Raw genomic sequence first — 24,902 nt, forward strand, 5'->3', positions numbered from 1 at the left:
CGATGGTTTTTTGCCAAAAAGTTTGAGTCCAGTTGATTCAATATCCTCATATGTCCAACCCAGTTTCCGGGTAGGAGATTCCCGTTAAGGGATATTCTTATTGCTTCTAGCAGGCTACATTTCCTTACATGTAAGTGTAGGGGAGGCAGATCAAGTATGGCCACAAGCGCTGCTGTAGGAGCTGTGTGCATAGCTCCCGTAACACCAACACAGGCCAGCCTTTGCAAAAGAGATGGTGTTGAAAACCGTATTCATTTCATTTGTTTTTTTTTTTCTAGTTTAGAATATGCCTATTTTTTCACTCGATCCGTATTTATTCCAAAATCTTTTATTTCACCCATGATTGATCAGATAATTATTGTGTCCCCCTGTACCTTTTAATCTACTTTTATGTCTTCGACGCACATATGAACTAGTCGAGATTCAGATTTACCGACTTTCACGCACACGTTAGACGAACCCAAATTTCGCCGAAATATTCATCGAAAAATACGAAATTCACGAACTGCTTCTGCAAAGCTGAATACCAAAGCAAAGTGCCTTTGTGAGCTTCAGACTTCTGCATAAATCCAATAATCTATTGAAGAATCTCCAAGAGAGATCAGGCCAGCTTTACACAAAAAGTAGGATTTGAAGGCTTTAACATCTTTGCATTTTTAAAAACAGTCCACTTAAACTCAATCCTACATCCGATGGTATGAAAGTTGGACATCCACTTCACAAGAGGCTGGACGAACACAAGATAAACAAGACATGGTCTTAGAAATAAGTGGAAGAAGAAGAAAAATGCTGCGAAGCACGAACCATGCGTATGGTCCGTATATACACATTTGGTAACCGAAAGTTACCAGAGCGGTTACTCTGGTGACTGATATTGAACCAAATTGTCAGGAATTCGACATATACGGACCGCCCACTACTAACCAGAAGTAACCGAAGTGTATATACGGACCACAGCCCTCGTATGCAAAGATTTTAGCAAAGTTCCACTTTGAATATAGAGTTAACTCTATAGTGTATGGTCCGTATATACACAATTGGTAACCGAAAGTTACCAGAGCGGTTACTCTGGTGACAGATATTGAACCGAATTGTTAGGAATTCAACATATAAGGATCGCGTACTTACTAACCAGAGGAAACCAGAGTGTATATACGGGACCACAGCCATAATCTTTGCATGTATGGTTAAACGAATATTCCGTGAAAGAATTGCGGACTTCGAATGGGACAACGGGGTTGAATTTTCGGAATTCTTTTTTAAATCAGAAAAAAGCGCCTGAACACAAACGGATTCTATACGATGATTGAGTATGGTGAAGGAAATATTCTGTGAAAAAATTGCGCTCTTTGGATCAGAAGATGGGGTTGAAACTTCAACCCAAGGAGATATATCTATATCTCCTTGACCAAAGATTATAGATTATTTACTCTATAATCTTTGTCCTTGACTTCAACTTTAATTTTGAACACAGATCACAGAAACTTGTTTCTGTGAACTGTGATTTCAAATTTAGTAGTGACCTGCAGAAAACGTGCCATCATCAATCATAAGAGTAGGAGGTAGACCGATTACTGGCTTATTTGCCGTAATCACTACTGCATAACTCAGTCGATGATGACAACCAAAACGAAATTAAGAACTTACATTCCTAGTAAAGGTGCCTATGAGATTACTCTGACTTGACGTGGGAGCACGTCATGATGCGGATGATTCAGAAATCTAACAACTAATCGTATGTTAAATTTTTCAATCATGCGCATTATGACGTGGTCCAACGTCACGTCAGGGTCAGAGTTATCTAGAGTCACCTTAAAGAAAGAGTTAAAAAAAAAACAGATGTGATATCTGGTGGAGAAATGTTTACCCTTCTTTCCAACAGTTCTTTCAAAAAAATAGATCTCCACACATACATTCCTTTTCCAATGGGTATTTCACCACAACTCAGTTTTAAGTCTTAAGGATCCTGTTACATTTGCATGGATCGGTCCACCAGAAATATATGTCCCAACAGTCTGCTTGTTAAAAATTGAGCGAAGCCCCCTTCCGATCTCCTCTAGTCGACTCTCCTGACCAGCTCCGGTGGCCACGTATGGTACCCCGATTCTGCGGTGCTCTGGTTGAACGACGCAGCGGCCCCTTTCAGTGTTTTTCAGAAGTGAAAAACTACACATTTACACATTTTTAATTGATTCTCTTTGTTACCACCGTAGAATTAACTTCTCGCTGTTATCATTTTTTGATTTGTATCACCTCTTTTAGTTATTCTCATTTTTCAAGTCTTCTCGCACAATCCTGGTGCTAAATTGTTCTTCTCATAAGGTAAAGTACACTCAGACTACTCAAAATTATTAATTTCACCATTTTCATGATAATTTCATTCTGATGAAATGAGTCCACGTGCAAGATATTTCAGAATCTTGAAATAGATTCATAATCCTTGCTAGCACTGCTCAATTGAAATGTCCACTCAAGACAAATCGAACAATTGCCTTCTCAGAAATATATATTTCATTATATTTTATAATTTATATAGATTTTCAGACTTCTCTAGATCTTCTCACATGAAAATGGGTATGTAGCACCAGGATTGAAACTTCTCAAGTCCATCTCCATAATATTGATTACTGATTTATTGTCTACTCATGATATTCCTTTTTATTAGAATCAGTTCAATCATTTTTCAAGGCAACACTTATGATCACCTCTATGTACATATGACTAATTACTGTTGTTGAGTTTCAGATGAATGAATCATCATATTCTCCAGGGTGGACCCTGGATGTAGCTGTTTTCCTCAGAACAGGATGTGAACACCTTAACTTTGGTTAAACGATCATTGATATTGCTCGATACACCTCGACCTAGGCTCCACCCTGGAAAGTCTGCTCAAGTACTCGTGTACACTCATTTGGTATGATCTACTCTTTATAATTTGTACTCTCATTGATTCTTTTCCATATTCATTCATCAGACTCAACATACATGTTAGTTTTCTCAGCCTTCAGCATATCTCAAAAATCAACGGTTAGTGATTTGACTCAGTACTCTCTTGACTTTTCTCAGTTTATCAATTGTTTCTTCTGTTTTTCTGATGAACGTTCTAATCGTGATTACTTGTGAGCAGTTCGTCTCTGTAAATGTTGAATTCAGTGATAAATTTTAGCACTCTTCAAGACCATCTCAATGTATATGAATTATACTATGTTCTTCTCAGATTAATTATGATTGTCCTTTTCATTTAATTAATTATTATTGAGCTTCTCATTTAATTAGAATTTATTGCCCTTCTCATATTATTTTTAATATTCTAGTGCTTCTCAAATTCATTAATTCTGTGCTTCTCATTCAACTTGTGCGACTCTTGTTCTGCTCATACTTACATTATACTTATTGATCAACTCGAACTTAATGTATCGATTTCTCGTTGATGATCAGACTTAGACATTGTAGTTTCACCTCTGGCCTATTTCTCTGTACTCTCGCGTCTCTCTTTAAAATTCAGTATTCTAACAATCGAGTTTTCTGATGGAATAAAGATCAATTTTCAATTGATTCCTCTATCACTGTGTAACCGTTGTGTTGATATTGAATTTACTGAACTCCTCAACGTTTAAGTCTGACATCAAGTGACTTCTCATTTGAACTGTTCTGGACCATCTCTTGTTTTTAGTTGCATAATGTCTCTCTGAGTTTATAGATGTGGTTAATATTAGTTGCTTTTACTGTATTAGCTTCATGCAGGTGACATATTCATTTTATGATTGTTAACGATACTCAATAAATGTTTTTATACCATCTCCAACTCAATTATCTTTTCATACAGTCCACTACTCTTTAATTAAAATCATAACACCCTTGATTTAGAACACTGCTAAAAATAGTCAACCCACTTTACACTGGTTGCATAACCTTAACAAGTAGAGATAATAGACTTACTAATAGTATAAACTGGCCTTTAGAGAGAGAGAGAGAGAGAGATGATTCAAAAGAGGGAGATAGACATTATATTTGTAGAAAATGTTAACACCAACACAGTTTCCTAACCCCACAACGTTTGAGGTTATGTCTCTCTCAGGGTGTGTTCATAAACTTACTCCGAGAGTAGAGTATGAGTATGGTCATGCTCAGAGAGCATACTCTGAGGAACTAAAAGTACGTTTGTGAACGCTTCGGGTAATCAGAGCTTACTCAGAGCTTGCTCTGAGTAAGTTTGTGAACGCAACCTCAGAAGAATAAATCCAAGCTTGGAATGTGAAAGCCATGCAAGGGCCAGTCCATCTATCAGTAGGTCTATGTTAATTCCTATCTAACTCTGCATCAAGCAATTATTATTAGTATTATATACTACTATTATGTCCAATTCCTAATTATGAACAGAAAAATAAAATTATTTATTTTATACAAACTGTATATTCTCATCAAAGTTTGTATAACACCAGAATTCATTACCCAAATTATTTTTATGCTTTGGTTCAAAATCAATTCTTTTCAAATTCAGATATTTCTCTGCTAATGATGCCATCACAGCTCCTAGAATAAAATGAACATTATTCCTTTCAACAAGGCTTATATATTTATATTCATATTTTTACCTGTACATACTATTATTTTTTCCTTCATCAGATGTTTAATGGTTTTAGATGTTTTAGATAAGCATTCCTCTGACAGAAAGGGGGGATCTGCTACTATCAAATCATAATATGAAGCTTTGTTTTCAGGGACTTCTAAAGGAGAATTATAGTCATAAAATATAAAATCGTCACCATACATTGAAAACCTCTTGTCAAATTCATAAAGCTGTACTAAAATTGTTTTGATTGGTTACAAATACAAATTATTTATAAAAATTAATACACCTTCTCCTCCTTCAATTTCAGATCTGATCATTGGGTAAATTGAAGGACATGATATCAACGCAATTTTTCCATTTTTTCCTACTGTTCGCAAGATAATACTAGTAAGCTTCTGAATAGTTTCATCATCATACCAAAATTGACTTAATTGCTGGAATTATCGTAGAAAGTGAACTGAAGACTCATTAACTGATTTTTATTAATACCCAATTTTCTTGTATATCTGCACTTGTCTTCTTTTCCTTATCAATTATTTCCCTTTCCTCTTGTTCCTTATAAAACTCTTGCAAAGCTGCAAATGCCTCCGCAGAAAGATGTATATCTTCGTCAGGATTGAGATCCATTTTTGTTTGACTTTACTTTAAGATACTTTTTGATTTTAAAAACTTGAACTGTGGACTAGGATGTAGTACCCTTTGGTCAAAGACACTCTGCTTTGGTAATATGTGGATGGTGGATGTAAATTCACTAAATTCAGTTATGATTCAGATTCAGGCAATCAGAGATGTTAGGTTAGGCAGAGACTGTTTGTCTCTGGGTTAGGTTAGGTCATAGAATATTCTGAATCTTTGACCTTTATTTGAATGATCAAATTCTTGAACCCACCCAAATGTCAGCTGTTAGTTGGGGGTGTTTTGAATTAGGTTATTTTATGAATAATGTTTGTTTACTCAATCATATAATGTATGAAAAAATTTATTGACCTGAATATAAGTTGATCTTCGTGAACCATGGGTGTTGGATTTTCTGCAAATAAGATAGTCTCAAGTGTTACCGAGTACGTATCTGGCGTAAAAAGAAAACGTGAACATAATGAAGACGAAGAAATTCAAAAAGTTATTGACATAGCTTTACACACACCTAAAAGGTATGTTCACAAATTTTGTCCCTTGCCAGATATATATAGATTTGCTTTGATTTCATATGAGTCAACTGAATATTTTTGTAGGAAAAAGTTAGAAAGTACCACAAAATACATATATCAAGCTTTATTCGAAGAAGGAAAAAATTCTGATGTAACAGTGTGTGCCTTAGATGAGGAGTTTCACTTACATAAAATTTATTTGTCGCAGAGTCCGTATTTTGCTAGTATGTTTGGAGGTTCATGGAATGAATCTACCAAGAATTATATCAGTATTGATGTAGTAAATCCTCTCATTACCATTGAATGTAAGTATCTCAAGTGTTTCCAATCACTTTATTTAACTAATCTGGTTTTCCAGCTCTAAGGGTTGTTTTTGGATCATTATATGATAATGAAATAATATTGAACCCCCTTAGTATTGTACCAATATTAGCAACAGCAACAATGTTCCAACTAGAAACACTTATAGAGAAGTGTACTGAAGTCATGTTAGAGACAATAAATCCAAAAGTAAGTTGAAATTCATTTTGGATCAGCAGAATAATGAAGACAAAAATATAAACAGGTTAATATGCTGTTGCATGCTAGCAAAACTCATGATGTATTTTTATTTGTCGGCATTAGTTTGGACATGCTGAAATGTTTTATACACTACTATTTTTGTTGCAAACAGCTCTCGTGTATTCAATAAAGCTTCTTGGCTCATTTCTGGTGTTGCATAGGAGGGATATAAAAATCACATCGATGAGCCCATCTGCGTTTTAAATAACTATCTGTCCTGTCATATCTATTTGGAAGCGATAGGTTAAGTTTTTTTTTGTGGGGCCTACAACATACATTTTTCTTCCACTCAAATAAATACTGACTTTAGTGCTCAATGCCATTAATTGCAGATATGTGACCCTTGTTTCAATGGAAGATGTTCGTTTGGGTTGCATTCAAAAACTTAAACTTACTCTGAGTAAGCTATGATTACTTGAATTGTTGACAAACGTACATTTGTCTTCCTCAAAGAATGCTCTCAGCATGGACTTACTTATACACTACTCTCTAATGGCGGTTTTCACAGGACATTGTAGACTCAGAGCCCATCTTAAAAAACTCAGCTTAGTCAATGACCCGCTCTGCAGACTCTGCGTAGAGCTGGACGAAACGATTGAGTACATCCTCTGTGACTGCCCGGCGGCAGACAGAGCCAGACTTGGAGTCTTTTGCTCTCCAAAGGCGATCCTAGAGGAACTCAAGAATCACTCCCTTTCCAACATCATCTCCTTTTTGGGTAGGATGGGACTGGATTGAGAGATCTAGCTCTACGAGCTTGCCTGTGTGCTACAATAGACCGCTTGGTCTCAGTGGCAGGTTTGGTTTATCCGTCCATCACACCCAGCAATCAGTACTCTACTCTCAGAGTAAGTTTTTGAACGCAACCATGATGAAGGTCAGGCAATTGAATCTAAAAATTCGTTGACCAATTTTATTGGAGAAGGTTTCAAAATGAAACTAGTTGGCGATATTTCAAGAAGTACTTTTTAATTCAATCCCCTGACATTAATCCTGTAAACTTCTACCTCTCAAATAGAATCTTCATCAAGAATGCTCCAAGTTTAGGATTTCCTAGGTTCATTATCTTCAGGTTGATTATCTTTGCTAGAGAGCTGATACGTCTCATTTGACACATATTCCATATCTTGGGTAATAATTGATAGATTTAAATAGATTTTTTCAGCCATTTTTATTTTTTAAAGAGAATAGGGAGATCTAAAGATCGAAATTAATGAGCATTATCGCATTATCTTATGGACCCCATACACTATGCGATTGTCTGCAGTCCGTCGCCTCAACAGGAGAATAGGAGATCAATATTGCAAAGCAGTTTCATGCCTGTTGATAGCACACACTGTGAATCTGACTGCTGGCGTTCCGCATCATTTCCACCACGCCTCGTCGAAACCGTTGCGCGATTTAACTTCGATCAAAGAAGGTTGTAGACGAAAAAGTGGCTTCAAGATAGAGATATCATAGTATCTCTATCTTGAAGCAGATAGAGATACCATAGTATCTCCATCTTTAAGCACATGACACATATGTCATGTAAAATTGCCTCATGAACTGAAGCAGTCTCACCAAGAGGATTTAAATAACCATTTGAGGATGAGTGAAAAGGATTTCCAAGAGCTTTGGTTTCACCCGGAATCAAAAAAGTGGACGCCAATTTACGCCAGGCAATCAGTGCTGAGGAAAGGTTGACTGTAACATTCGAATGTTTGGCAGCAGTCAAAATTTAGAAGATCTCAAGTTTCAGTAGCGATTCAAAGTACCAAACGGTGTCTAAGCATCATCTCCCGATGATCCCGACTCATGACTTTTAACTTTTCTTAGTTCTTTGCGGAACGCGCACCTCAATTTTCTACTTCATCGCATCGAAGCTACATAATGAGACGGTCTTTTTATAATAACAGCACGTCATAGGCTCCATCTCCTAATCTCCTGTTGCTGGCGTAAAACTGACGAAAACAGTAGCTATATTTTGCAGGAAAATCGTCGATCTGTTATTAATTATCATCTGTACGACTCCCACTCACCTTCAGTTCGCGCCAACTGCAGTTCCAGATCTTCAGATTAACTGACGACCCCGATCGACAGCCTGACGATTATCTTCAGTTAAACTGATAGTGTATGGGGCGCATAACATTTTGTCAAAATCAGCTGAGCCTTCGTTGCCGTGGGTTACACAAGCTTTTTCCTCCATTGATTCGCATGCTGTTTTGGTCAAGTATTGTGTTTTGTGCATGTTTTTGGCAAAATTTTCTTCCCGACGTTAAATTACAGTGATTAGACTATGAACTTTCTCAGAAATGCCTCTTTATAGTGATAGAAAAATGTTTTGTGTGCCCCACGACAACCAACCGTCAGCTGATTTTAACGAATCGTTAGAGTACTCTATTTTCATTGCATCCAAAGTTCTAAACAAATACATAATTCAAAATGTTTAGTTGTGCATCATGTTGCTTTACTAAACACAAAAACAAACAGATGTTGATAGAACATTATACTGGAAAATTTGAAGATGGTTGGTTCACTTCCTTCTGGTATCATATCATATTGGATAACAGGAACTAGGAAAACTAGAAATTCAGTGTTAAAGATCAACAAACCATAGCTAATATGCCAACGTTTCGCAAAAATATATCTGCTTCTCCAGGGCTACAAAAAAATTGAAAAAATTCAGATACACACAGACACAGAGCTTGACAAAAAAACAAACTACAGGGTGAACAAGATGAAAAAAGACACAATCATTTAATCAGTATGAGTTCAGCAAAATAACATCAATAATCTATCATCAATTCCGGCCACTAATCATCGAATACAAAAATCTAATGAAATCTGAGATGCGTAAAAAAAACAAACTAAACAAATAACAACACTTGATACCATGATACTACAGTGAAATTCACCAGAAATACAATATTATACTACAAAGAAACCTACCAGAGCTATAATTATGTTTTCCACAAGTTATAAATGCTATTCACAACCAGCCAGCGATACATCAAAAATTTTCGAGAGCTCAGCTTAAACAACTTTCCGAATAGTAAATTAAACACCTTATCAACAGAAAGAACATCGAGATCGAAGCAGACCTCAACAATGGACCGGCACAATGACCGTCAACACTTGCAATACGATGTAAATGAATTAACAACAAAACTCCGCAAGGTAATAGTGGTTTTAAAAAGATTCTAAATATTGTCGTACACATCGAACCCATGATTCTCCTGAAAATGATGGTGTGCTAAGGCTGTCTTGTTATCGTTGAATCTGAAATTTCCCCTACAATCATACTTGTGTTGTTTTATTCTTTCCTTTAGTAGCAACCTTGTATATAAGATCCCATGCATTGATTGCCCAAAATGCTATGTTGGCCAGACGAGGCAACTTTTAGGGAAAAGAATAAAACAACACAAGTATGATTCTGGATGGAAATTTCAGATTCAATGATAACAAGACAGCCTTAGCACCATCATTTTCAGGAGAATCATGGGTTCGATTTTGACAATGTTTCTGTTCTTGCTACATTAAGTAAAATCCCAAAACGGGAACGAATTATTCTCCTTGGAGACTTCAACGCCAGAGTGGGCAGAGGTCAAGATTCAGAACTATGGCTGGGAATAATAGGGAAACACGGCACAGACAGCATTAATTCGAAAGGAGAACGTCTGCTGGCTCTTTGTGCAGAACACAATCTGTGTATAACGAACACCTATTTTATTACGAGACCCAATTCAAGGGGGACCTGGCGCCACCCGCGCTCAGGGCATTGGCATACCCTCGACTATGTGATCGTGAGAAGGAAAGATCTGAAAGAGGTGTTGGTCACTAAACCCAGGGCAGATCTGGAGTGCTGGACTGATCATAGGCTGGTAATCTCGAGAATAAAAATCTCAATGCTCCCAAAGTACCAACTTAAGCCAAAGTATCTAAGAGAGCGCCTTCAAATCTCCAAACTACAAAACCCTTCTACAAAGGAAAGATTCACAGCTGCCATCAAAGATAGCCTAACACCACCGGATTATAACGACCACATTGAGACTCATTGGCTCCGCTTCAAGTCATCTCTTACAAATACAGCGAAAGAAATACTGGGCACAGAACGCTCCCGAAAATCCCCAGACTGGTTTGCCGGCAGAGAAACTCATATCGCACCCCTTTTGGGCGCAAAACACAAAGCGATGAAAACCGAAGATTAACAATCCTGGCGATGTTGCAGCCCAAAAAAGTTTTATAAACATAAAACGTGAGGTCCGTCAAGAAATAAGAAAATTCAAGGATAGCTGGTGGAAAGAAAAGGCTAGGGAAATACAAGCTTACGCCGATAACCATGACTACAGGAGTTTTTTCGAAGCTATTAAAACTGTTTGTGGTCCAAGCAGAAAAGCTAGCTTTCCTATAAGAGATGCTCATGAAGCTATCCTAGCTGATGATAGAAAAATCCTCGAAAGATGGAAGGAGCATTACTCACAGGTCTTGAATCAAAATAACGACTCGGATTTATCCATTTAAGACCAGCTCCCCGCGTATAGTCCGATGACATCGCTTGATGACTAAATTTCAATGTCGGAAATTATAAGTGCGATAAAAAATATGAAAAATGTCACCTGGTCTAGACGGCATTCCGGCGGAGATATTCAAAGCCTTGGATGAGGACATTGTCAATAGTCTCCTAATACTATTCCGCCAGATCTGGAAACAGGGAGATGTGCCACAAGACTTCAGAGACGCTTTAGTTATCAACCTCTATAAGAACAAAGGCGATACGTCGAATTGCAACAATTACAGGGGCATATCGCTATCGTTGCTTACTGTGGCCGGTAAAATTCTCTCGAAGATTATGGCTAATCGTCTGGTTCCACTCTTAGAGAGACTTTAACCTGAATCCCAGTGCAGCTTTCGACCAAATCGAGGTACGGTGGACCTAATTTTCACACTGCGACAGCTGCAAGAAAAGGCTCGTGAACAACAATCAAGGATCTATACAGCCTAAATCGATTTAAGCAAAGCATTCGATTCGGTGAATCGGAGAGCGCTATGGAAAATCATGGCACGTCTAGGAGTACCCGAAAAATTCTTAGCAGTGTGTGAAAGCCTTCATACCAACAACACTGCTAGAATACAGCATAATGGTTCTACAACCGACCATTTCTCAACCAACTGTGGAATAAAATAAGGCTGCGTGTTAGCGCCTTTACTGAACAATATTTTCGCCATAGCTGTCTCGGTAATTGCTGACATGAGTATGCCTGTAAGAGGTGTTGAAATAAGATTCAGATTTGATGGAGACCTATTCAACCTGAAGCGCCTCAGAGCAAAAACCCGTTAAAAGTTTATCACGGAACAATATGCAGACGACTGCGCACTTATCGCTAGCAGTCCAGAGGATCTACAGATAATGCTGGACACCTATAAACGTATATATGAAGCTTTGAGCCTTAGACTCAATATCGACAAAACCAAAATTCTGGTAAGTCCGCCAGAAAGCCTTCAAACACATATTTACCTGGAGAATGAAACTCTAGAAGAGGTTGAGCAGTTCAAATACTTGGGAAGCTTCATAAATACTAGGGCTAACCTAGACACGGAAATACACAACCGTATCAATTCGGCATCACGGGCATTCTGGAAGCTAAAGGTCAGAGTTTTTCAAAACCACGACCTCAATCTGAAGACCAAGACAGCTGTTTTCAAAGCAGTCGTCCTCCCAACGCTTCTGCACGGAAGCGAAAGCTGGGCGCCCTACAGGCGACATATTAAACAGCTTGAACAAACGCAACAACGTCCTCTAATACAAATAATGCACAACAGATGGTTCCACAAAGTTTCGAATGCAGAAGTCTTGCAACGCGCGAGTTGTACAACAATTGAGACTCAAGTAACGAGGGCCCGACTCAGATGGAGCGGCCACATTCTGAGGATGCAAGACACAAGACTCCCCAAAATAGCTCTGTTTGGCGAATTCACAGAGGGAGCCCGAAAACCAGGAGGCCAGTATAAGTGGTTTAAGGATATACTACATCAATCCCTAAAATCAGTCAATGCCAATCATAACTGGGAACAACTAGCATTGGACAGGTCACAGAGGGGATCTTTGGTACACAGTTATAATGGAGACTCGGGAAGGATTCAGCGGCGGCCAGATCTGGTTGGTGACTATCCATGCCCTGAGTGCGGAAGGATTTGCAGGTCACGGTTGGGTCCCTTCAGTCAAAGGAGGGCACACAGTCGCAACTAGCCCTAATAAAATACAAGTCTGTTCGCACCTTTTTATCTTTTTGTAGATTTATTCCCGGTAACGGGATACAGGAATGAATCAACTGAAACGTAATATCAGTGAAATGATATATATATATATATATATATATATATATATATATATATATATATATAGAAAATAAGGATAAATTCAGATGCATACCACCCGCTGATATGAATATCAACAAGTGTTACGGTCTGAACTGAACTAGCCAATTTTCCATCGTCAAGGCCCCAAATGGAGTACGCTCCATTGAAGAAAAGCATATGCTGACCATGGTTTCGGCCCCATTTGACCTCATCAGATCAACATAGCTTTTTTCTCCGATGGAGAATCAGCGGGTGGTATGCATCTGAATTTATCCTTATTATTCTATTCATTGCCTCACCGTTTAGGCGTGATCATTCCTATTATGATATATGTATATAAGGTTGAATGATACGGTGAATAATAGGACGGATGCACTGAATTTGAGTTTAGTGTACGACAATATTTTGAATCTTTTTAAAACCACTATCACCTAGCGGAGTTATGTTGTTAATTCATTTACACCGTATTGCACGTGTTTTTTTAATTATTATACAATGGTAAAGAGTTGAGACTCACAAAAAAGAAAAAAAATAAGCATATGAAAAAAAGGAAACTGACGACTCCACTCGCAACGAATCCAAGCATCATAGCTATTCTTAAAAGCATTCACAGAAACTGAGTCCACCATCGATGAAGGTAGAGAGTTCCACACCGAAAACACGCGGTTTGTGATGAAATACTGCCTTTGCTGTGTTTTTTGAAGTGTTGACGGTCTTTGCGCCGCGCCGGTCCATTGTTGAGGTCTTCTTCGATCTCGATGTTCATCTATTGATAAGGTGTTTAATTTAGTATTCGGAAGTTGTGTAAGCTGAGCTCTCGAAAATTTTTGATGTATCGCTGGCTGGTTGTGAATAGTATTTATAACTTGTGGAAAACATAATTATAGCTCAGGTAGGTTTCTTTGTAATATATTGTTGTATTACCGGTGAATTTCACTGGAGTATCATGGTATCAAGTGTTGACATTTGTTTTGTTCGTTTTTTTTTACGCATCTTAGATTTCATTAGATTTTTTGTACTTGATGATTATTGGCCGAAATTGATGATAGATTATTGATGTTATTTTGCTGAACTCATACTGATTAAATGATTGTGTCTTTTTTACATTTTGTTGACCCTGTAGCTTGTTTTTCTGTCAAGCTTTTTGTCGCTGTGTATCTGAATTTTTTAAATTTTTTGTAGCCCTGAAGAAGCAAATATATTTTTGCGCAACGTTGGCATATTAGCTATGGTTTGTAGATCTTTACCACTGAATTCCTAGTTCTTATTATCCAATATGAATATTATACTGGAAATTGTTTTGAATGTTCAATTAATTAATTAATTCATGATAAATTATAATACGGAAACAGGAGTTGACCATATGCAAGCACTTTTCCAATTCTCAATTTCAGGTCTATTGCTCCTTCGTGTTATTCTATACTCAAAGCGGGAACTTCATAATAGTTAACCCCAGGTTTCATAAAGCTTGATCGGGGAATAAACTCTTCTAGATAGGACAAACGTCAATTTGTTTTCGATCGATAATTCAGGCATGAGCATTCTGAATATCCTTCTTTATTGCATCAAATTCACGTACACACGGCACGATTGCCGTCAAACTTGGTCAGTAGAATTTCACGATTGCTGGAGTACACATCGCGTATACACGCGATACACTTCAGTGTCCAGAAAAAAAATAGTAATAACTCTTGCAGCATTATCTGTGGTATTAGTACGAGAAAGGAAAAGAAGACGAATGTAGACCAAAAAAGGCTAGCTGAACGAAAAAAGTTCATATGAGATTACAAATTATTCAATCTCAATAAAAATAATAGATTGGAAAAAACAAAATTCTATTTATTAACGTATATTTCTATATTCCCTCATATAGGCGACCTCATATTTTCAATTTTTTTTTACTGTGGAGATAGACGCTTCTTTATCTGTGGATCTCCCATTTTTCCACAAATATTTCCAAGACCTGATTTCTAGCTTCTCCTTGTTATAATCTTTTCAGGCCCGGATCTAGGGGGGGGCAAGCGGGGCGCTTGCCCCGGGCGCCAGCTTAAGGGGGCGCCAAAATCAACCAGAGGTTAAAAAAATTTTATTTTTGATTTTCTCGGAAAATATTAATTTCCTAGTGCTAAAATGGAAACTGTAGAATGGAAACATGATAAACCAACACTATGCCTAAAATCTTTAAAATCAATGAGGGATCAATTAACTGCATATTATTCAGTCATCTACGAATGACCGCCACACTTGGGTGAAATAGGTTGAAAGATCTGATATGTCTACACTGCGTCGCAAGCAGTAATTTCTTTGCCTGGGGAATTACCGACTCATCCCCATCTCATCTGGAACTAAGGGCCAAAATTTCCGATTTTCTATAGACCATTACTTAAAAATTAATCCACTGAGCATAATTCTGTTTGCATATTCGTAATCTATGCCCACGATTTAGTAAAAACACCAATTTTGGTGGAAATCGGTAAGATCGATAATTTTTCAAAGATGTACCGAGTTTTTCAAATGGCACACCCTGTATATTTCTCTATATTTGGCTAGCTCGTTTTCCCCTGATTTCTAATATATAACATATGTATGGTCTCTTTCTTTTATTCTGAGTACCACAGAGGCAAGCTCAGTAATCAGTTTTCAAGTGGTAGGCGTGCTGAAAGTGAATAGCAGGTCTTTTTTCAGCACGATTTTGGAAAAGTACTACTTTCCCGTCAATGCGTGTGGAAAGTAATACTTTCGAAACGCTAGTAGGAAAAAGGCATTTCGAATTATCGCAGCCTACCACTTGAAAACTGATTACTGAGCTTGGCAGGTGGTTTTTACAATTTGAATCTGTGGTACTCAGAATAAAAGAGACAGAGCATATGTACATATGTTAAACAAGGTGTACCAAGTTCTAGGGCCTATTACACGTTTCTGGAAAACTGGACCTATTTGAAATTGAAGTAGATAATGTCGAACAATATCATAATCCCAATTTTCAGATTTCAAATAGGTCCAGTTCTCCTGAAACGTCTAATAGGCCTTCGAACTTGGTACACCCTGTATATTCAAAATCAGGGGAAAAGGAGCTAGCCAAATATTCAGAAATATACAGGGTGTGCCATTTGACAAAATTAGGTCCGTTACTTTCACCTTCGAATAAATTTTATTCAATGTGAATAAGTATCTGTCAAATGATTTCCTATCTGAAGGATACCTTATTTCGGTGCTTTCAGATGATTTTATTTGAGGAATAACAATTCTATGAAAACACTGTATACTACTTTTCACTGATTATACATATAATACACCGCATTGTAGAAATTGTCATAATTCCATCTAGAAAGCAGATATTTCGTGAAAATCACACAAAGAATAACCATACATCAAGCATCTAAAAAATTCAACCAATAATGACGTACGGACATTCGATCTATGACAATAAACTCTTATTATTAAGTTTCAATGACATTTTTATTCCATGAATAACACTATCTGAAAGTGAAAAGACTGCATTTTTACTTATCCTAAGAATAAGACTTATCTATCGAATAAATTTAGTTATTCGCACGTAAAAGTACTGGGCCTTAATGGAACAATGGGAAAAAAATAACTTTCGATGGAACAATGGGAAAAAAATTAGAGGGATTTTTTTCCCAAAGTACACACCTTAAGAAAAATCTAATTGCATATTCGTAATCTATACGACCTCAAATTAGTGAAAAAAATAACTCGGGTTGGAAGCGATGACGAAATATGCAATTAGATTTTTCCTACGAACCTTAGAAGGGGGGGGGGGGGTCATCATGAATTTTTGCCCCGGTCAGAAAAAAACGTAGATCCGGGCCTGAATCTTTTGAAGACATAGCATTCCACATAGCTACACACGGTCGGATTTCATATCCGACCCGACCAATTCGGACTGTCAAAGCGGCTACACACTGCCCAACTAGATCCGGCCTACAGACCGACTTGGTCGGGTTGAATGTGAAATCGACTGAAGATTATAGCAATAGAGATTGTATAAATCAGGTCTTTGAAATGTTGGTGGAAAAATGGAGATCCGCAGACAGAAAAGCGTCTGTGGCCACAGTAAAAAAAAATTGGAAATGAGGTCTGTCAATAAAAGGAAATATGAAACATAGATAAACTAATAATAGGCTTGTTCGTAGAGTGGTTGTGAACTGTACAGAGCAAGCGCAAATGGATTTTCGTCCCCCTAAAATGGAATTGCGCTTGCTCTGTACAGTTCACAACCGTTGTGAACCACTCCACGAACAAACCTAATATTCGTAATCCATTCTGAAATAATTTCGGAAATCATCCCTATCCTTGAGACTTATATGACTGAACTCTTTCCGTTCAGCCCGACCTGGTTGCGCAGTGTGTAGCCGTTTTTAGGCGAAATATCAATCAAGTTTCGGTAGCCAATTTTCATGCAATAATCGTGTTACCGAATCTGGAAGAATATTCAGGGAAATAGATTTGACGTCCACGCTTATAAGAACATATAATATTCATTTGGCATGTCAGCTATCCATCTTGTTTCAGGCCAGGCGCAAATAGAAACTCATGTTAGTGAGGTGATGCAGCTTGAGTTTTTGTAAAACATAGAAAAGACCAAATAAAGCGTGCCAGTGACTTGTCAAGTAGTACGTGCAGCGCAGGAAAAAGCTGCGTCACCTCACCAACCTGCGTTTCTATTTACGCCTGGCCTCAGTGGCGGCTCGTCGGGGTAGGCAAGGAAGTGCCGCCTACCCTACCCTCAAAAGTTTTCAACGCCATCGAAATTATTTATATTTTCTTATATCAGATCTCCTTTATTCGTTTCAATTATTTATAATATGTTATCGACGAACTGTTTATTCAAAAAGCGCTTGATTGGGATATTCAATTCGTTTGTGTTCTAGTCCTATCACAGGTTACATCAAGTTTCAAGCGATCTATCCCAGGCCATTCCAGCGCCTGCAATTTTGCCGTATAGTGAAACACTTCTGAAATTAAGGCGGAGAAGGGGGATCGATCCCTCGGTTACCATTTTTACGTGAACAGAGGCGGATTTTTTATTTAGGTTAGGTAGGCGAATTTTTTAGGCGACAAACTTCCGTGAGCGAACTTTGCCAAATTGGTTATTCTACCATCTTTGAAGCTGCCTAACTCTTCAGCGGGGTGTTTACGGACATATGTATATGTATATATGGACATATTTCATCATAGGAAATTTTCGTCTTATTTTGAGGTTTTGAAGCTACACTCCATTCTCTTTCTTTCAAGCACTTGGTTGGCCATGGAAATTTGACACATTTCACTCTATATAGTACGAAAATGTAGGGTTATGACGCTTTTAAAAACATTTTTGGGCTTTAAATCAGCGCTTTGTTGTCCATTCTAAGTAAATGTCTTAGTAATTACGTATTTTTACACAACGTCGAATCACTTCGAAAAATATGAAGTCGTAAATATGTGGATTATTAATTATTGACACATAATATACAATATCTTGAGGAGATTTAATGTTTTTTATCTTCTTTGGCTAAAAGTTGACTACTTTTCATGAGTTGTAGATTTCAAGAAATGAACCGGAAGATGAAATGCATATGATGCAGTGGTTGGGAATGGGTATCTCTCGAAGGAATTAACGGATAGTTTCAAGAATGTTAAATTCTTCAACAAAAATCATCTTGCATCAATAGATGTCAAAAGAATTAAAGTTTCAAGGCGATAGGAACATGAATTAACAATTACATAACAGGACAACTGGCTCGTATTTATGGCTGTTTATTTTCAATACTTTGATATAATAATAATAATTATATATTTATTGATCCCTTAAGACATTTACAATGTATAGGACAAGTCAAACGAAAATACTGTAGTGACTTTTCGCATTCGTTTGTTTACCCTAAAATAAAAGACTCAAATGCCACCACTTTTTCGGGTCTCCCAATAGAAGGAAATTCTTTGTCATCCTCACAATCTTTCTGATTGTAGAAACATTCACCTAAAATATAAGTCTTTTAGATTCAGATGCAACATTATACAGGGTGTGGCGTAATAAATGGATAATATGAAGCCTGCAGGTAGAGGACTCTATGGCGGTTCAGAAAAATATATTTTACGTTTAGTAAAAGTGCCTTGGTTTTCGAGATATTCGAGACTTTCGAAAATTCAAGAAAATCACACCCTTCGCCACTCTTTTTGCAGGCAAGACTCCAAATGAAGGAATTTTTTCAAACTGTTTTTTGGATAGTATTCCTGGATAGATGCGCTATCGAATGTGAATTATTATTTTTGAGGCGCATGAATAGTTTTTCATAAATAAAAGAATTAACTCAAATTTTCCGTTTTGCTTATTTTTTTTTTCTAAGTTCAACCCAGCGTGGTGTGAAAAATAATATGGTTACCTGAGTGCCAAAGCTAGAGAAAACATGCCTGTTTCACTGAGATTCTGAAATGGTAAAACTCACTCTATTTTCAGCATTGAATACAAAATAAATTTCTATTACAATGAGTCAAGGCAGAGTTTGACGTAAGCCTTTTTCTTTAATTTTTAGCAACTGAAATGAGACTTGCAAGCAGAATAAAGCAATTATTCATAAGAAGTTGTAGAGCATCTAGTACAGCTCCTGATGCACACTTTGAACACTTTTTGTGAAACTCGATTCAATTAAACAATATTTTAAAATTGTTTTTTTTTCCCTCGTATTCTTTCATTATTAAGCCCTATAGTTATGAAGTTTATAGTTGTTGAGCGAATTTCAGGTAACGAAGTGAATTTTAGCACTTTTGTAATTAAGAAAAAAAGCTGAAAATTAGGTAATTTTCAATACATTGAGTCAAGACCCTTGTTAGAAAAATGCTGAAATTTAATGAATAACTTAAAATTAACTTGATAATATTGATTTCACAACGTTGGGGTTAAATAATAAAAGAAAACGAGAAAAAATAACAATTGTAAAATATCGTTTCATTGAAAAATGTTTCACAAATCATAGATCATCTATCCAGGAATACTATCCAAAAAACAGTTTGGAAAAATTCCTTTATTTGGTGTCTTGCCTGCAAAACGAGTGGCGAGGGTTGTAATTCACGTGAATTTTCGAAAATCTCCAATATCTCGACAACCAAGGCACTTTCACGTAAAATATATTTTTCTGAACCGCCATAGAGTCCTCTACCCCCAGGCTCAATATTATCCATTCATTACGCCACACCCTGTATAAATTCACTTACATTGAATATGTTCGCTACCATCTGATATATTGTAGATATAAGGATATCATTGTTACCTACTATTTGAATGAGCGAACCTGAATTCTAAATAGCACTTTCTGAAACACTTCGGAATTTTGTAATATTAACTGATATTAGTTGTGGCAACGGCGATATGATATTAACGGCATTTCATGTGTGCCAACCTTACTTCAAACTCGAGAAAATTATTTCATGGCCAACCGACTGCTAACATAAAAGTGAATGGAGTATACATCCAAAATTATTCTCATTAATCCTATATTTTAATATTATATTTTAGTACCCATTCTTACTTTTGTATTCTGTACGTGGGACGAGAGGTTGAGGGCGTTGGGGCAAAAACAGTTAGATTAATATTTAGAATGATCTTTTAGCGTTCTGCGTTTATTCTGCATATTTGTTAATTACCGAAAGTGTTTTTCGGTTTAGTTCAGCAGATCATCCAAAAGACGAGAGGTATGCATATAACGACGTTCTAGTTCAGGTACATTTGTTTAGAAACGAATCTCATGCATTATATCATATGTTGCTTACCTTTTAGCGAAAGGGAATTTTTACAACTAGCCACCCGATACTGTCTCGCAACCTTCTTAACATCCTACAAGGTTTAATTTTTTGGTCCTGCCTTCGTGGAAAGACTGGAAGTAATTCGTGGGTTTCACAGGGTTATTGGTATTAATTATTATCTCGAAAGAGCATCTGAGTAGTGCTCTTAGTTTGAGAAAACGAGAAAAGAACACAAGCTCTATGCAAAACGCTCAGAAATTGCTGTGTGCCATTGCAATTATATATAGTAGATGTAAGGAAGAACCGAAAGTTTCTTGATTGACGTAATTTGCTATTTAACGACTATTCCACCACGTTCAATATCGTACCTATTATATCGATACTGCAATCGATCAATTTTTTTTCCACATTGAAGCGAATAATTAGATATATGCAAAGAGGGATGGATCGATTTACAACGTTTTTTTTTCTATTCACAATATAGGATATATAGGATATATATATATATAGGATATATATATATATAGGATATATATATATAGGATATATATATAGGATATAGATCCGGGAGAATTATATGTTCAAAATAACCGGCCAAAAAAAATTGATAGATACAGTGAAAAGAAGAATGAATAATTAAAGATACTAACACAATTTTTTTTATACTGAAAGTCCTAGAGCCCCAGCTCAAAGGATTCAAATAAACCATTATTGTGTCAATGACGAAGCGCATGTTCCCCATTTTTGTTTAGTTAGTTTAAAATAGCCGGCCAAGAAAATTGATCGGTGCATAAAGAAGTGTTTCAAATGTAATTTTTGGCCGGCTATTCTGAATATATATATTTCTCCCGGATCATAAATCATTCAAATATTGTGAATAGAAAAGAGGAAATCAGTCCATCCTATTCTAAATGTGGAAAAAATTAATCGACTGCAACATCGATATGATAGATACGGTATTGACTATGATGAAATAAACGTTTTGGAGATGGTCGGCTAGGACCTAACATCATGGTCATATAGTTCTAGAAACTGTTTCGATAAAAACAATTTTAATCATTATGCAATTGTGACTTATTCCTCGTGACTGAAAAAACGTTCACCTGGGTAGCAGAAGTAGTTCTGACGGAAATTTCAGTAGACTATAATAATAGAATCACCTGTACTGGACAGCAATTCAGTATTGTTATTCACCCATATTTTCATGAATATTAAAAACTAGGAACTTACTTTATTATTATACCAGTAACTCTGAGTTCATATTTCAGACCTCATTAGATTATTTTAATGCAGCTTGTCAGTATGGTGTTATAAAACTTCAAGAAGTATGTTTCAAATGGTTTCTGGTGAACTTGATGACTTACTACTTCACACATCCTCTCACAAACCTGAAGACTATACCAATTGATTTGATGGAAAAATTAATATCACATCCAGACCTCTTTGTAATGCAAACCGAATACTCCATATATGTTATGTTAAAATATTGGATGTACCTCCTCATGAACAATGACTGTGCAGTTGGAGAGATATCTAGTAAAACAATAAATTCATACTTTTCATCCAGAAAAGGTGAGTTAACTAGTATTGAGGAAATTTGGCATTGTTACAGCTCTCAGTAATGCAAGAGACTCTTTTTCTCTAGAATCGAATGGGAAACCATAAGAGAATTTTATTTTTCGAAAATCTATCCCACGAACACAATTTTTGAAGGAAAATCATAAGGGGTTGTTATTTTCAACCCTTAATAATAAAGTTATGATATCTAAAAAATTGTGTGAGTAACATCTACTCAGTGCTTCATATTATGTATAGTTTCATGATTGAGTGTTTTTTAGAACCCTTAAAAAAAATAAAAACTGTCAACTCATCCACAACAACAGGGAGGTAGATTTCGAAAAAAATTTATAGGAACTACCCCTGCTTATTTTCATCGAGGAATCATCGTCCTTCGCATTTGTTTACAGACAGCCGGTTTACAAATCCTTCAGATTAAATCAAAATGGAATTTTTTATTTTATTTATATAAAGTTCCGCTTCGACGACTAGGTCATTAGCGGTTTCAATGGAACAGTAAGATATGTACATAAAATCAGTAAATATGATGAAGAAAATTCATTAACAAAAAGAAAACAAAAGAAAACTCATATCATAAGGTTTAATGCTTTTATATAATTCAATGTGTTGAGATATTCTGGTTTGGAAATATTTAGAGCTTCTTCCACTTTTTTGCTAACCATATATTGGATTAATTTTCGAAGCCGCAGAGCACTTCGTGGGAATAAGGAAAAGCACACCAAAGAAGAATTTTATACCATGGTGGAACTCACCCAAAATGCTGTCAAAATTACCAAACGTATACTATAGGAACTTAGGAAGAATGTCACATCAGAAAATCTAGATTTCAAGAGACAATGAGCATTAACACGAAGAATATCAAAATTCAGCAAGAATAAATCGTGGCAAGATTACGTTTCTCAACTTAATACCAATTTTTACATCAAATAAGTCTGGCAGAAAATAAATGCTATAAATGACAAAAGAAAGAGAGAAGAAATAGCAGCCATCAGGGACAAACAACAAAATATTATAACCAGCAGAACAGGTATAGTTGAAATACTAGCAGAAAATTTCAAATCGCAATCAGCAGATAGCAACTACTCACCCGAATTTCTGGAATATGAATTGAACAAGGAGATCAACGAGCCAATAGAAATGAATAACGAAGATATTAACCCAATCAATGTACCAATAACATTTGAAGAACTAAAAATCGCTATAGTTACCTGTAAAAATAGCTCTCCTGGACCCGATCATTTTCCGGCAATATTTCTCAAACACCTAGTTGAAACTTGTGAACAAAATCTACTCTGAAAAAATGAATAAATAAAAAACTATCATCATACCGATACTCAAACCTAAAAGTCCTAAACTAGAACTAAAGAGCTACCGCCCTATATCACTTACTAATACAATATGTAAAGTGAGGGAGAGAATAATTAATAGAAGATTATGTTACGTCCTTTTAAGTAAAAATTAATAAATAACAATCAAAGTGGTTTCAGAAAGAACAGATCAACAATAGATAATTTGGTTCAGCTCTCTTCAACGTCGATCACAATGGTAGAGGCAGAATCTAGACTCATCTGTGAAGAGAACTCTTTCCCAATCGGCCTCTTCCCAATGGAAATGCTCTCTCGCAAAATCCAAACGCGCCCTTCGATGGGCTGGGGTAAGAGCTGGGCCTCTTGCCGCAACACGAGGCCTTAAATAATATTCTCTGAGGCGATTTCTTATTGTCTGAGTTCTAATTTGCACCTCATGAGTTTGCTCAAGCTGAATTTGAAGGAGGCGAGCGGTTGCAAACCGTTGTCTCAACGAAGAAACTCTCAAGTGACGTTCTTGAATGGCAGTTGTTACCCGATCAGATCAAAAGTTTTCGTTATCGGTCACACTACAATCATCAGTCCTCCTGTCACTAATAATAATAATAATGGTGGAGCAGGAATCCAACCTACAGCAGGGAGCCGAGGAGCGACCCGAACCCGACCACCACCACGAGCCCGAAAACCCGGAAAGGGCTCCAACAGAGCTTAATCCTTTCGATATCTGGGATAAGTGAATTTTCCTCTGGAGAGGAGTGTGAAAGCCGTAAGGCTAAAGTCAGAGTCATGCAGAAGACGGTACTGCTTGGGAACGGCGAGAACTGTACGCAAGTACATGGGGAATGCACAGGAACACCGTCTGCTCCGACAGGAAGTGGGGGTGGAGCAGTAATCCAACCTACAGCAGGGAGCCGAGGAGCAACCCGGACCCGACCACCAACAGAGCTTAATCCTTTTGATATCTGAGATATCTGGGATAAGTGAATTTTTCTCTGAAGAGGAGTGTAAAAGCCGCAAGGCTAAAGACATAAGTTTATTTGTCTCCAGTGTACAAAAAGATACAATTTATTCCTAAAATATTTTTTCTCTTTCAAACAGTACTCAGTCCACTAAAAAAAAAATAAACCACAAAATAATACCCATAAAGCTCAACGCTGTCTATGGAATAATCTACGAAGAGACCTCATAATCTTGAGAAGACTTCGAATTGGTCACGCTTATTTCAGTTATTTCCCAAACAATACACAATTACTTATTGAATCGGGAACCTCCTCCGATGTGCCTCACATGAGACACTCAAATTACAGTTCAGCACCTAATTACAGAATGTAAACAATATAATACGAACCCCAGAGAATCCAAAATATGGTTAGCAAAAATGGAATTGAATAAAAAACCAGCAGATTTATAATTTACAATAAAAACAATAATAAAAAATAACTATTGTAACAGACCACCCTTACGCCGACCCTGGACGGACAGCTAGACACATCTATCTAGCCTAGTTGCTATCAAGAGATCTTTGTTGCTATGCAGATTTGCCGCCAATAGTAGTACTGCTTAGATACTCGAACGGCACGTATCTCTCTAATTTAAGTTTCACGAGTTTACGTGTGTCCTAAGTTCCGAAATAAAGTAAACTAAACACAA

General features: G+C 36.8%; 2 protein-coding genes across 2 annotated transcripts; one reads left to right on the forward strand and one right to left on the reverse strand.

Annotated features, from left to right (window-relative positions):
- Nucleotides 1-4,371: 4,371 nt before the first annotated feature.
- On the reverse strand, nucleotides 4,372-5,403 carry LOC123322046 (EEF1A lysine methyltransferase 1-like). The gene is given in 4 exon segments (XM_044909876.1): nucleotides 4,372-4,533; nucleotides 4,596-4,805; nucleotides 4,860-5,007; nucleotides 5,063-5,403. Coding segments are annotated over 4 exon segments (639 nt in total). The 5' UTR covers nucleotides 5,201-5,403; the 3' UTR covers nucleotides 4,372-4,390.
- Nucleotides 5,404-5,474: 71 nt separating this feature from the next.
- LOC123322038 (protein germ cell-less-like) lies at nucleotides 5,475-22,004 on the forward strand. Its single transcript, XM_044909863.1, has 4 exons — nucleotides 5,475-5,724; nucleotides 5,806-6,026; nucleotides 6,080-6,231; nucleotides 21,636-22,004. The coding sequence occupies exons 1-4, from the start codon at nucleotides 5,588-5,590 to the stop codon at nucleotides 21,987-21,989; spliced, it is 864 nt and encodes a 287-aa protein (XP_044765798.1). The 5' UTR covers nucleotides 5,475-5,587; the 3' UTR covers nucleotides 21,990-22,004.
- The last annotated feature ends 2,898 nt before the right edge of the window (nucleotides 22,005-24,902 follow it).

The sequence above is a fragment of the Coccinella septempunctata genome, chromosome 1 (genome assembly GCF_907165205.1).
Source record: "Coccinella septempunctata chromosome 1, icCocSept1.1, whole genome shotgun sequence".
NCBI lineage: Eukaryota > Metazoa > Arthropoda > Insecta > Coleoptera > Coccinellidae > Coccinella > Coccinella septempunctata.

What these genes read in the sequence shown, in the direction of transcription:
- LOC123322038 (XM_044909863.1), top strand. Translation starts at nt 5,588, where the DNA reads ATGGGTGTTGGATTTTCTGCAAATAAGATAGTCTCAAGTGTTACCGAG. An exon ending in TCCTCTCATTACCATTGAAT is followed by an intron (nt 6,027 to 6,079) that starts GTAAGTATCTCA and finishes CTGGTTTTCCAG; the next exon opens with CTCTAAGGGTTGTTTTTGGA. An exon ending in TAGAGACAATAAATCCAAAA is followed by an intron (nt 6,232 to 21,635) that starts GTAAGTTGAAAT and finishes TTCATATTTCAG; the next exon opens with ACCTCATTAGATTATTTTAA.